Genomic DNA, 11750 nt, shown 5'->3' on the forward strand with positions numbered 1-11750 from the left:
GCTTAGAGTGAATAAACATGGGCACTAGCAGAAGCTAGTAGAGGCGGGCAAAGGGAGTCCAATCCGAGGAGCCGAGAGCGTGAAAGACTAAAAGGACGAAACGACGACGACGACGGCGATGCCCAAAGTTTGATTGCAATGGCTTCGGGGTTTAGCGCACCGGGCCACTACGGCTCGATCTGCGATGGAGAAACCCCAGATGGGTGGCCGCCCTTTTTTTCTTTTCGTGTGCCAAGCCGACTTCATGAGTAGGGGCTATGGAAGGTGGAGCCTTCATCAACCGATTACGTGTATCTGCTTGGTAGGCAGGACAAGAAATGGGGGCCGAGAGCGAACTGAGGGATGCGTCGTCCGGCATGTCAAAGAATGGGAATGCCGAAAGATATCGGTCCCTCTGTGCAGTGCAGCCATCGCGAGGCCGACGCGTGGCTTAGCAGAAGCATATTGTTCTATACAGTGTTTGAAAAGAGAGAAGAAGAAAAAGAAAAGAGTCCAGGGAGATGGGGAAGACTGGGCTGGTCCAAGATGGCGCTGACCCCCCCCGGGGATCGATTGGGCCAAAGCAGCAACATTAGGCAATGGGAGGTCACGGAGAAAAAAAAAAAGGACGGAGTAAAAAAAAAGGCGTTGAGTGATGTGGTCTGCGTCAAGTGGGCGATCTGGAAATGCTTCTAGGGCATGCTACACTTATTACAAGTACAGCGTTTCCGCAGCGCCAGGATGCGCGACAGATCTCAGATTGGGGCGCAATTGTGCAGCGCATTCCGTCCCGTCCGCCCATCCACTAATAGTACAACGTACAGCGTACATGGGATGGCAGGCAGTCGAGCCGGGGGGGGAGAACAGGAAAGGCAGAGAAGGAGGGAAGAGGACCAGCAGAGGGAGAACAAAGAAGAGGTGGAAAGTGGAAAGTGGAAAGGGGGTCGAGGAGCTGAGGAAAATGTGAGGAAATGCGGAAAAAGATGCGTCGACTTTAGAGCTTTCCCCACCCATTGCGACCACTGCGACCACTGCGACCCACCTTTTACGCTGGCGCATTTCCCCTAACCACTGAGGATGCCCCGCGAAGACGCTAAAACCAACGCCAGACTGGGGCGATCCGAACCGTCGGGTCGACTAGCGGCACACCAGCGGGGGGCACTAATATGGCACCACTGTAGGTAGATGACCGATATGAGGACCCACTCTCGACCGTTTACCAGATTGGGCGACTATCCGCCCGATATGCATTGGGCTGTGGAGGTGGGGAGTGCAAAAAGTCAGCCTCGCGGCCAATAAGAGGCCCTTCAGCCTCGCGCACATGGGTTCACCCAAGGTACATTGGCTATGTACTGAGTGATTTCTCTACCTTACCTACTATTATCATTACTTTTTCTTTTCCACCCTACCGCCGTGGCACCGTATACCTACCTAGGTACTTCGTTCGCAACGTCTTTCTCTCCCACAACGTCACCTCACAGAGACGCGCGCCGAGATGTGCCAATTGTCGACATTATTGGTCACCAATCGCCATCGGACGCGCGGGAGAGGGAGTCTTCCCCCCATTCTGTAGAGGATTCACGCCCTTTTTTTTTTTTCTTTCTTTTTTTACCCGTACTTGCTGTCGCTCGCCAAATGTCTCGTCATGACATGACCTCCCCGCAGCAGTTGGGGGCGGCATCACGATAGTCCAGCATAGATCCAACCCGTTGCCGAGAAGGATTTATGCGGAATAACTTAAATATGGCGTCCCTTGGTTAACTGCTAACTACACTAGTACCAGCTAGAGAAAGGCTCAAGATACTGAAGTCTTGACCCCCTGAACTCTTAGCGAATCTTGGGGTCACGGACTCTTCCGGCTGTCTTGGCCGGCACTAGCCAAAAGCTGACTTGGTCGATCCCACTCGAGTGCCGGCCGCCCCAGGCCGCTGACCATTGACAGCGCGATACACCAACAAAAATGAAGAAAAAGAACGACAGTGAGGGAAGGCCTTGCCGTCTCGATATACCTGCTGTACCCCGTGGATGTGATTGTTATGACCGTGCTGGGCCATTGCCACGATATGATATGTCCATGACATGACATGCTGTCCATGCTGTCCAGATGACACTGCCTGGTTAATATGGGCGCCGTGCGAGCCACTGGCATCCTTGGTCCCACATTCATAACCTGCTCTGTGGCCGCAATTGCAACCCTAGCTGCTTGCAAGTTGCGCTGCCTAAGTACTACTCAGGCGGCAGTCGTGGCAGTTCACAGTTCACCCGCGCAACTATGGCCTCAGTGGGACAGATTTGAAATCAAGGCCAAGTCTTCCTTTGGGGGGGGGCAGTGTCTCGTCTCGACCCAAGGGTCTGTTTCTGCCGCTTTTTCGCCTCGACTCGACCACGGGTCCACCAAAGGGGGAAGCGTTCTGCGCCCATCACGCCAACATCGCATACATACTGTATGTGTGTGCTGCAACCCCAGCTTTCCACGAGACAGAGCCCTTCGTTTTCCCTTTAAGCGCCCGGGTTGCAGATCGAGAGCCGCCCCCAACGACCAAAACGGACATCGTCACGGCCTCACTGTCTCGTTGTCTCTTATTTCTCGCACTCCAACACATGTGTCACCAGGATCGCCGTGTTGGTTTGGAAAAGGAAACTCGGACGAGAGTTGGTTGCCTATTTGCGTCCGTTATCGCGTCTATCAACGGCATGGGGACCTCGCAGACGCGCCTATGATCTCGCTCGAAAATGGCACTCAACTGCAACTTCGAACACAGCCGACCTTCCCGCCGTTTCTGCGTGTTGGCCGCTTCGTTGTTCGTGTGTCTTGTCTGCAGTGTTACCTCACAGAAGACCAGAACCGCGAAGCCGTCCGTGACAGAGGCCTAGTCGGCGCCTCCAGTCCTTCGGGTTGACCACATGTCCACACACATACTCTCTCTCAGCTCAGCCGCAGCGAGGTGTCCTCTCACTTTTACCGGCGTAATTCTAAGAGCCGAAGGCCGGTTCACCCCCTAATTCCGTCCACTCCCTGCCCCCATGACCTGTCCATACCGGCGCCACGACTTGTCGCTGCACACCGTGCAACGTAATTACATACCATGGATGTGTTAACTATTGTTGTTTGCCCTGTCTCGGATTGACGGGGGATGACTCGGCAGAAGAGCGCCATGGCTTCCCAGAACTGCCCCGTGCCACTCACTGCCCGAACTCGTATCGCCCTGTCCCAGCACTCTGGGCGGTCCCATTTCGGCCGTGAAAGGGTAAAGCTCTCGGCTCTCGGACAAACTCCCTTCGATGATCCCATTCATGTATCATCCCCCTGGAAGCCGGAATCAAGTTCGACGGGCGTCAGAGCTTGGCCCCCCTTTCCGTTTCTCCGAATATACCTGTGCTTCGCTTGACCACTCCTTGCGCACTCAAAAGCTTGCAGTATAGCTCGAGAAATAGAATTCCCGGTAGAGATAAACCCCGAGGGCTTCTTCTTACGAGGAGGGAATGTGTGTCTTCTTCTTAACCTTCCCCATCGCTCCAGGTCCCATGGTACTGGGACAGGGGAAACGAGAGCGAGGGGGAACAAAGGGCGCAATACTCCGTAGACTTGGGATTCCCGTCCTGGAACCAGATCTTCGTGTGCAGGTGTAGAAGCAGCAAAGCGGCAAGCAGGACCACTGAGCGTCCACCACCCGCGAGAGAGATCCCGTCACTTCAAGTTGTTATCGAGTCCTCAGTGCACGCCAACCTACCTAGTCTCTCTCGTCTTCAACGAGTAGGTCCAAATAGGCGAGTCATATCCCCCACCGGGGCTTCGTAGGTTCCATTCTTCTACATACGGTGTGGATAGGGTGTAACAATCGTGTCTTCTGTACCCCTACCGACCGGATATCCGGCGGCTCGTCGGCTTGTTCATCCTCAACTCTTCTGCCCATGGCCTTCTCGGCCCCCTATCACGTTCCCTTGCTCCCCTCCCCACTCACTCCCTTGCCCCCCCTCTTCTGCTTCTGTACACACCCCCCATTATGCAAGTTCGCACTTCGTGCCCTCATACATGTGCAGAGACGAGACGGTGCTTGCACCATCCGGCATCCAGTGAAGAGGTATCGGTACAAACAAGGACATCATCTGCCCGTGATTGCCACAACGGTTCGACGTCTGTCCGAGGACCTTCGGGCCAAGTCGGACCCCCCTGGGGACACGACGCCCGTCCAGGAGTCTTCACCTGCTCCGCACGTCTAGTGTCCGCTTTCGCCCACGAATCATCGTGACCACGGAAATATCCAATAGCCCGCTGGCGCCAGGGAGAAGCACGCTAGAACCTGGCGTTTGTCCGAGAAAGGGAGGAAAGGGGAGAGGGGAATGAAGATAGCTCTCCGACTGGAAGAATACCCGGATGGTCCCTACATTCGTGGTTTCGTTTGACGAGGGACAACTGGACTGGCATAGCCTCCTGGATGCTCCAAGCCCGCGTGCGGATGCTTCTTCCGGAGACTGGCTCGTCAGAAGAAGTAAAATGGGAGTAGAATAGAATGGGTGCTTGGGGGCTGGACCGAGGCAGTTGAGCACACAACTCGAGACAACGTGCTGACCACCTTCACCGGCACTGTTCTGTGGCCCCCCCCTCCTCTTCCCACATTGTTCGGGCCCTTCCGCCGATCTGTCTCTCTCTCCCTTTCTCTCATTCCTTTCTTTCTGTGCGACGTGTGTGTGTGTGGTGTGTGTGTGTGGTGTGTGTGGCAGTGGTAGTGAGGACCAACGGACTCCAGCGGCAGCCTCGTACCTGCTTCAGAACCGTTCCGTTGGTCACATGTGCACTGTCGGCATTAGAACATGGGGGATCTTCAGCAGTATCCCCGTCGATGGTAATAGGAAAACGAACCAAGGGCTGGAAGTCTAGACGACTCGATGTGTGAGGCCAAACCTGAATCGAGACCAAGGAGGATCGAATCAGGGGGGAAAAAGAGAAAACAACGAAACAAAGAAAGAAAAGAAAAAAACCGCCTTGTGAGGTGAAACAAGAATCTGCTTCATTCCTCTCCACATTCCTTTATACCAAGGAATGTGTATGGCCTGAGTTTCGACCCCCAAGCCGCACCCGTTTGGGAGACCACGCAGAGGAGGCCCGAAATGGCGGCCCACGAGGGCGCAGCACAGCACAATACACACACCTAGATCCGTAGACTGTCTTCAATGTTCTTTCCTCGCTGGGTCGCGACCTGGCCGCGATAATGAGCCGCACCGCCTTTATATGGATGGGGCTATGTATCACCAGAGTTGACCCCCTGGAGTCATCCCATCCTACTCCTACTCCGGGGCCGACCCCCAAGCCCGTCGGCCGAAGGAAGACGACTCCGTAGAGTGCGTGGCTGTTCCTTTGCCTTTTTTCTTGTCTTCTCTCAACTTTCGTACCCTAGGGTAACAAGCACCCGGCCGACTGGCCCTAGGCTGGCCCTAGGCTGTCTTTTTGCTTTTGGTCTTACTCTCCCTTGAGACTCGGGGACTTCCACCAACCGAGATATCTCGTGGGACAGGCCTCACCACATACCACTGGCAGCTCAGAAACTAACGCAGAAGCAAAGTTCCCAGATCAAGATTCTTCAACGGGATGATTCTTTTCTTCAGCAGAGAGTGATGAAGGGGAACTGTAGTCCTCCTTTTCCGCCTCCAACGCAACAGTCATCATTTGCTTCACCTGGCTCGTGATAGTCATGTTGGACATACGACGGGCATTGTATTGCGCCCCAGATCGGAGCTTTCCAGGCCTAGTTAGGCTACCTTATACAAAGGGAGTTCGACCCGACCAACCCAAAGGTCACTTCCACCGAACAAATTGAGCCACAGGAGACCAGCGTGTGATGTGCACTGACGGCAGGGTTGAACACCCCCCCGATGTAAGCCTCATGACTGACGACGATAGAGAGCCCTCACATTCCTCGATGAAGAGAAGTAAAGAGCAGAGAAAGGCAACCCCTGGACCTACTACTTCGAGAACAGTCTGCTAACCGTTGGTATTCCATATCCTCCGGACCCCAAGAGTGCCCACCACACCTCATCGAACCTCCAACCTCCCGGACCGATGCGAATCCTCTGCCCCCAACAACCTTCCCTCCTCAACTTCACCCCTATCATTAATTGCATCGGGATCAGATCAAGAGCAAAAATGGCGAAACCTGTTTAGGCCTGTTTTACTACAAACGCATTGATCGAGGCCAATCGCCTGAACAAGGCCGGAGTCGATACAGTTCGGGACATGCCCCCTCCCCTTTTCCACGGCCAATACATGGTTCCCCGTTCCAAACAGAAGAACTAAAGCCCCATTTGGCAGACAGAGAAACAAAAAGGCGCGAATGCTTGAGAAAGACGAGACGCATGCCGCCCAAAGGGTTCCGAGACCCTGTCCCACCACCTTTGTCGTGAACTCATGGGTCATCATCAAGACCATCTCGACATTACAAATAAAGAAACTCGCCAGTGCCCAGGTGACAATGGGACCGAGCGCAAGGTGCCTTTTCCCCAATCCAGGGAATTCAAGACGATAAAAAAAAATAAAAATAAAAAGGAAAGAAAAAGTATGAGAAAGACGAGATAGATGATACCCACCAGCCCCAAGGTCCCGTTCTTCTTCGCCAAGCCCCCGGCCTAAAAATAAAAGCAAGAAAACGCCGCTCGCTCCCTTGCCGGATATCGACCACTTTCCATCCACCCCGCCATTCGCTCGGAATTGATGATTAGAGTGGTCTTTTGGCTTGAAGCCGCGAGTATGTCGAGTTCTCCCACTCACCCACAAGCAAAACCCCCCAAAAAAATAAAGGTTTGGAGAAAAGAAAAAAAAAAGACCTCCACCCAGGAATACCGTGGCCTTCATTGAGACCGAAATCGTCCAGGGCCTTGCTATGTGCCTTCGAGAGGCTGTACAAAAGAGTAATTGAAGTCCAGCAGCCCATCCAGCATCCAGTGTTGGGGATCAAAAAAGTCGTAGTTGGTATCGGTGTAGTTCATGCCGCCCAGCATGCCGTTGCCACTACCGTTGCCGTTGCTGCCACTGCCACTGCCGTTGCCGTTGCCGTTGCTGCCACTGCCACTGCCGTTGCCGTTGCCGTTGCTGTTGTGGCTGGAATTACCGGATGGGCCACCTCCGCCTAGGCCCGCCGAAGCACCGGGTGTCAGTGCGCTGTTGGAGGACATGATGTTTCCCGATGCCTGCATCTGAGCGGCGGGCATTAGGGTGGAGTCCATATGGGTCGAGGATGCGGAGGACTCGTTCGCTGAGTCGGGATTAGTAGGTTGCTTCAGAGCTAATCGAGTAGAGGCGTCTCCATGTCAGTCATCCACAGTCACATGAAAGAGACCTAAGATGCAACAAGCGAGCACGAAGAATCAAGAGTGAGAGTGGGAGTCGGCGTGGGGTTATTATGGGGGGATGAAGGGATGAAGGGATGAAGGGATGAAGGGACAAGGAGGCGGAAGGGAAGGGAAGGGAAAAAAAAAGGAACAGGTACCAAGGGGCCGCGAGAGGAAAGGGTGTTAGTTACCGTCAAGGGAGCCCCTGCCCAGGGCTTCGTATTCTTCTCTCCAGCGCCATATTGTGTCGAACACCAGACTCATGCTGTGCCGACACCGGACCTTGAGCTGCAACGAGTCGTCCGGAATCAGGATGCTGTCGGACTGGCGCGCGCGAAGTTTGTGGTCGAAGCGGGACCCGTTCCACATCTGCACCATGAGCTCGGCGAGCCGGGACGGTAGATCGTTGTGGATGACGCTGATGGCGCGGATGGCGTTCACCGTCTTGTGGAAGAGGCTCCGGCTGCGTTCTGCCTCGATGATTTCCGCGAAGAAGGATTTAGACAACTTCAATAGGACGAAGCCGGCAGCGACGAGCATCTGTCCGATGTAGTTGCTCGCATAGGTGAGAACGTGACCGGCCGTGTTCTGGCCAGGCGACGTCACCTTGTCGTCTTCCAGAAGGTGCTCGACAAAGGCAGTAGTGGCCCCCCACAAGCCCATCAGATCGTCCACGTACCCCGGGGTGGTGTTCGCATCGAAGAAGCCGGCCAGGCGCAAGTGCAGGTTGGCGGCTCGCAGATGAAGATTGACAATGGGGCCGAGGTGCTGGGACAGGATCGAGGCCTGGAGCTCTCCGAATTCACGTCGGTACACGCGCATCAACATGGCCCGGTGCTCATCTCCGGCCACCCCCCTCGAATCGCTGGCATTGCTGTACATTTCCTTGGACACCTTGTCGCAGAACATCTCGATCCTCAGCCTCGCCTCCAGCTCGGGCGACAGCGTGAAAGGCCCGTCCTCGCCCGGCCGAACGGCCAAGGTCCAGTCGTAGAGGGTAGACGCCGGCTGGCCATAGCCGGTACCGATGGACTGCGCGACGATGTTGCAGACAGCCCACGTCGTCACACGGTCATGCAGCTGTTCCTTATTCAATTCTATGGACACACGGGAAAAGTCCTGCGTGTGACTCGGGCGGTGAAGACCGATGCCGGTTGCCGTCTTCATCATGACGCCGCATAAGATGTGGGTCGGGTCGGTGGCCGAGGAGCTGGTCGGCAGAGGCCAGGTGCAGAGCAGGCATAGTGCTTTGACGACATAGTGGCTGCTGGGCACGTCGGCAATGGTCGACCAGAGCAGGCGTTTCACCGGCCCGGTGAGCGAGCTGAAGAGGGAGCGGTCTCCGCTGTAGCGGCGGGAGGCGACCGTCATGATGGTCCAGAAGAGCAAGGCGTGTTGCTGGAAGTAAGTGTCGGGCGACTGGTTAGGGTTGAGAAAAGGCAGGTATGAATGGTAGCAGGCGAAGAAGGTGTTGAAGAGTCGCGTCACGGTCTCCTCGGTCAACCGCACGTTGTCCAGTTCGTGTGTATACCGCGGTACGTTGTAGGAGCCGCCCCTCTTAAGATGTAGCAGCGAAGACACGGCCTCGTCGGAGCCCATCAGCGAGGGATTGCGTGTGTGGGTGTATCCGCTTGTGGCGGCAGGAGATTGCAGGTCGTGATCCTCGTCGTCTAGGACGAAACCGGCGCTGCGAGCTTTTTGGACGGCGCGTCGCAGCCTTTCGATTTCCCTCTCCATCTCGGCGTGCTTGGACCGCTTGCCGACGCGCTTGAAATTGGATTCGATCTTGCATTCTAGCTTGAGGCGGTTGCACCTCGAGCAACCCCGGAAGGGTTCCTGAACGACATCGCATCGTAGCTACAGCGGCGGCGATCAGTCAACTTTTTTTTAGTAACCGTATGGTGTAGATGAAAGCCGACGAAGGAAAGGTGACTCACCTTCTGTTGCCTACACTCATTACAGGCCCTCTTCACGCCTGGTTGGCGCTTCTTTCCCGAGTCGTGGTCCATGGTGTCGTCGTCATGACCACCAGGGCTGCCGGGATCGCTCTCGAGACCCATACTGCTTCGCTTCCTCTTGGTGCCAGTCCCGTTGGACCCATTGCGAGCGCTCATAGGACTGGTTGGGCTGGCAGGCGTGGCGCCGCCAGCGGACATGATGCCAGAGCCGTCCATGGCTCATGCGGGCATCAATGCCTGGGGGGCCGGCGGGGGGAGAATGGCCCCGAGCGGCCGAGCTGTTGTTAGAAGGCCGACGAGAAGCGTCAAGTCGGGAGGGCCCTCCCAAGAGGAAGCCCAACGGACACAGCTAAGGTGTGCGTTACTGTCGAGGCGAGGACGATATGGAAGATATTGAATATTGTCCGGTATAATGCCGTAAGGCGGGCCGGTAACGGACGTTGTGGTGGTCCTCGAGTGGGAATTGCTGGAGACGCCGACTACGGAGGGCGAGGGTCAGATCACAAAGGATAGAGTAAGAAAAAAAAAAGGAAAAAAGGAAAAAAGAAAAAAAGAAAAAAAGGTATTATTGCTGGACTTTCTTCGTTTCTTGGGGCTCTCTGTGTGCGGGGGCGTCCTGCCTTCTCCGTCGAGTTTCGAGTTTACTGCAACAGGTCTCCACTCACGAGGTGGGAAGCGGGGATGCAAGGCTGTAGAGGAGTCTACCGCTTTCCCTTTGGGACTAATGCGCTTGGCTAAGGTACTGCTACCTTCGAAGGACGGAGTACAACGTACATACAGAGTACAAACTTCAGGTCCGTACCCCAAGCTGACATGATGAACAACTGTCCAAAGTAACTGACGCCCGGTCAATGAAGGAGACGAAAGCCTTGTAACTGCAAGTGTGGTAAATACAATTGTTTCATTTGAACTTAAAGAATAAAGAATCACATGGCAGCTCAGTCTATTTCCCTGTATGAGCTCAAAGCTACTAGGTACCTAGGTAAACATCATGGTACTTCGTAGATCCGTGGTAATTACTTTTCAGCCTGAATTGGTCATGGCCCGGCGTGGCTGCCAGAGGCATGTGATTGGTCCAATACGGAGCACGTGCCGTATATCAAACGTTTGCTTGTCGACTCGGTGACTCGGGCCACACACAAGTCGGACCTTTCAATCCAAGAAGTGGGGTGGCTGGTGGAACTAAAGTACGGAGTACAACGTACTGTGTACCTTATGAAGTACTTTGTACGGATACGAAGCGCTTTCTCAAAATACGAGTACGTGTACTCAAACCATTCAGCAAAATGGTGACATCCATCAGATGAATTTCATCCAGCTTAGGATAGAAGAAATAAACACCTCTTTCCCTGTTCTATTTCCCCAACTCTATGGGTTTTTTTGAAGCCATCACAACCCCAAAGTCTTATTTATACACACGAGTTCTCACTGACACTGCTTAGCTGTGTTCCGGCTATGAGTACGAGCAGCTGCAGATACGAGCATGAACTGGAAGGTGGACGATGCGCGCAGGCACAATAAGCAGATGTCCTTCCCTTTCCAACATAAAAACCCCCAGTGCCGGTGTCTTTCAGTCAGTAATACTCTGCTCAATATCACATATTACCACCTACAATGACCACAAATCCAAAGCCCGGGAGAAAGTCTGTGCCAGTCACGTTAGAACGGCCTCCGCTCTATCAAGGCCATGGGTCCTACACCCAAGAACCGAGGTCTTCGGGAGATATGGAGTTTGTCCTACCACGATCAGCCACCAAATCGACTTTGAACACCGGTAAACGACTTTCATTCATTCGTGATTTTGGGTGCATTGAATCCCTATGGAAGCTTACCAAGCCTGCAGTTGATACCATGAAAGTCAACTCGGCTGCTCTGCCCCAACCTTTCCTTTCTCCAGACATTATCATGAAATGGGCAAAGAGCAAACCATAAACATATCAATGAGAGAGCTATCCTGCCAAACAGGACAGACTGTGGGCCAAAAAAAAAAAAAAAAAAAAAAAAGAACTGGCCTAGGCATACCTGGGGCAATATGGTCAGTGCCATGAATCTGGTCCGGAATATCGAGAAGACTGTCATCGACTTCCAACAACGCGATGGTTATGTTTGGCCCCTCATATTCACTGGCAAAGAAAGTAGAGCACTCAGGAAGTGAGATACTGGCACAGTCGTTGCGAAACACCGGAAGCTGGCGAGCAATCATGGACTGGGAACGACATCATCTTGGTTAAGGTTGAGTCTTGGAGTACGAATAGGTCGGCATTGGCCTCACGTTACCAACATGTCGCTTTCCCCTAAACCAGACATAGGCGATCTGTAGAACGAAACCGAGTTACTCGAGCTTGCTTCTACATCTATTAGTAGTGTCGACTCGGTTGTATGGGAGGGCGGTGGAGTTGGAGTTATAGTCACGTGACCTATCCTTCATTGTGCTTAGGTAATTCCTTAGGCACCTCAGGCAGAGGATCGATAAGTGGACCTCTCTACCTT

The 11750-nt window shown here is 54.0% G+C and overlaps 3 protein-coding genes across 3 annotated transcripts; 2 read left to right on the forward strand and 1 right to left on the reverse strand.

Annotated features, from left to right (window-relative positions):
- Positions 1-2102: 2102 nt before the first annotated feature.
- Positions 2103-2950, forward strand: SODALDRAFT_358111 (hypothetical protein; the record flags this gene model as incomplete). The annotated part of the gene is made up of 5 exons (XM_028614070.1): positions 2103-2329; positions 2380-2423; positions 2447-2551; positions 2593-2838; positions 2910-2950. 5 exons carry the CDS (start codon positions 2103-2105, stop codon positions 2948-2950), a joined length of 663 nt encoding a protein of 220 aa, XP_028467505.1.
- Positions 2951-6758: 3808 nt separating this feature from the next.
- On the reverse strand, positions 6759-9768 carry SODALDRAFT_331808 (hypothetical protein). Its single transcript, XM_028611548.1, has 3 exons — positions 9240-9768; positions 7494-9159; positions 6759-7226 (listed from the first exon to the last, which is right to left on the reverse strand). The coding sequence occupies exons 1-3, from the start codon at positions 9474-9476 to the stop codon at positions 6853-6855; spliced, it is 2277 nt and encodes a 758-aa protein (XP_028467506.1). The 5' UTR covers positions 9477-9768; the 3' UTR covers positions 6759-6852.
- An 819-nt stretch (positions 9769-10587) lies between these two features.
- SODALDRAFT_331809 (hypothetical protein) lies at positions 10588-11267 on the forward strand. The gene is made up of 2 exons (XM_028611549.1): positions 10588-11034; positions 11104-11267. The coding sequence occupies exons 1-2, from the start codon at positions 10875-10877 to the stop codon at positions 11190-11192; spliced, it is 249 nt and encodes an 82-aa protein (XP_028467507.1). The 5' UTR covers positions 10588-10874; the 3' UTR covers positions 11193-11267.
- The last annotated feature ends 483 nt before the right edge of the window (positions 11268-11750 follow it).

This window comes from Sodiomyces alkalinus (genome assembly GCF_003711515.1).
Source record: "Sodiomyces alkalinus F11 unplaced genomic scaffold SODALscaffold_3, whole genome shotgun sequence".
Classification (NCBI taxonomy): Eukaryota; Fungi; Ascomycota; class Sordariomycetes; order Glomerellales; family Plectosphaerellaceae; genus Sodiomyces; species Sodiomyces alkalinus.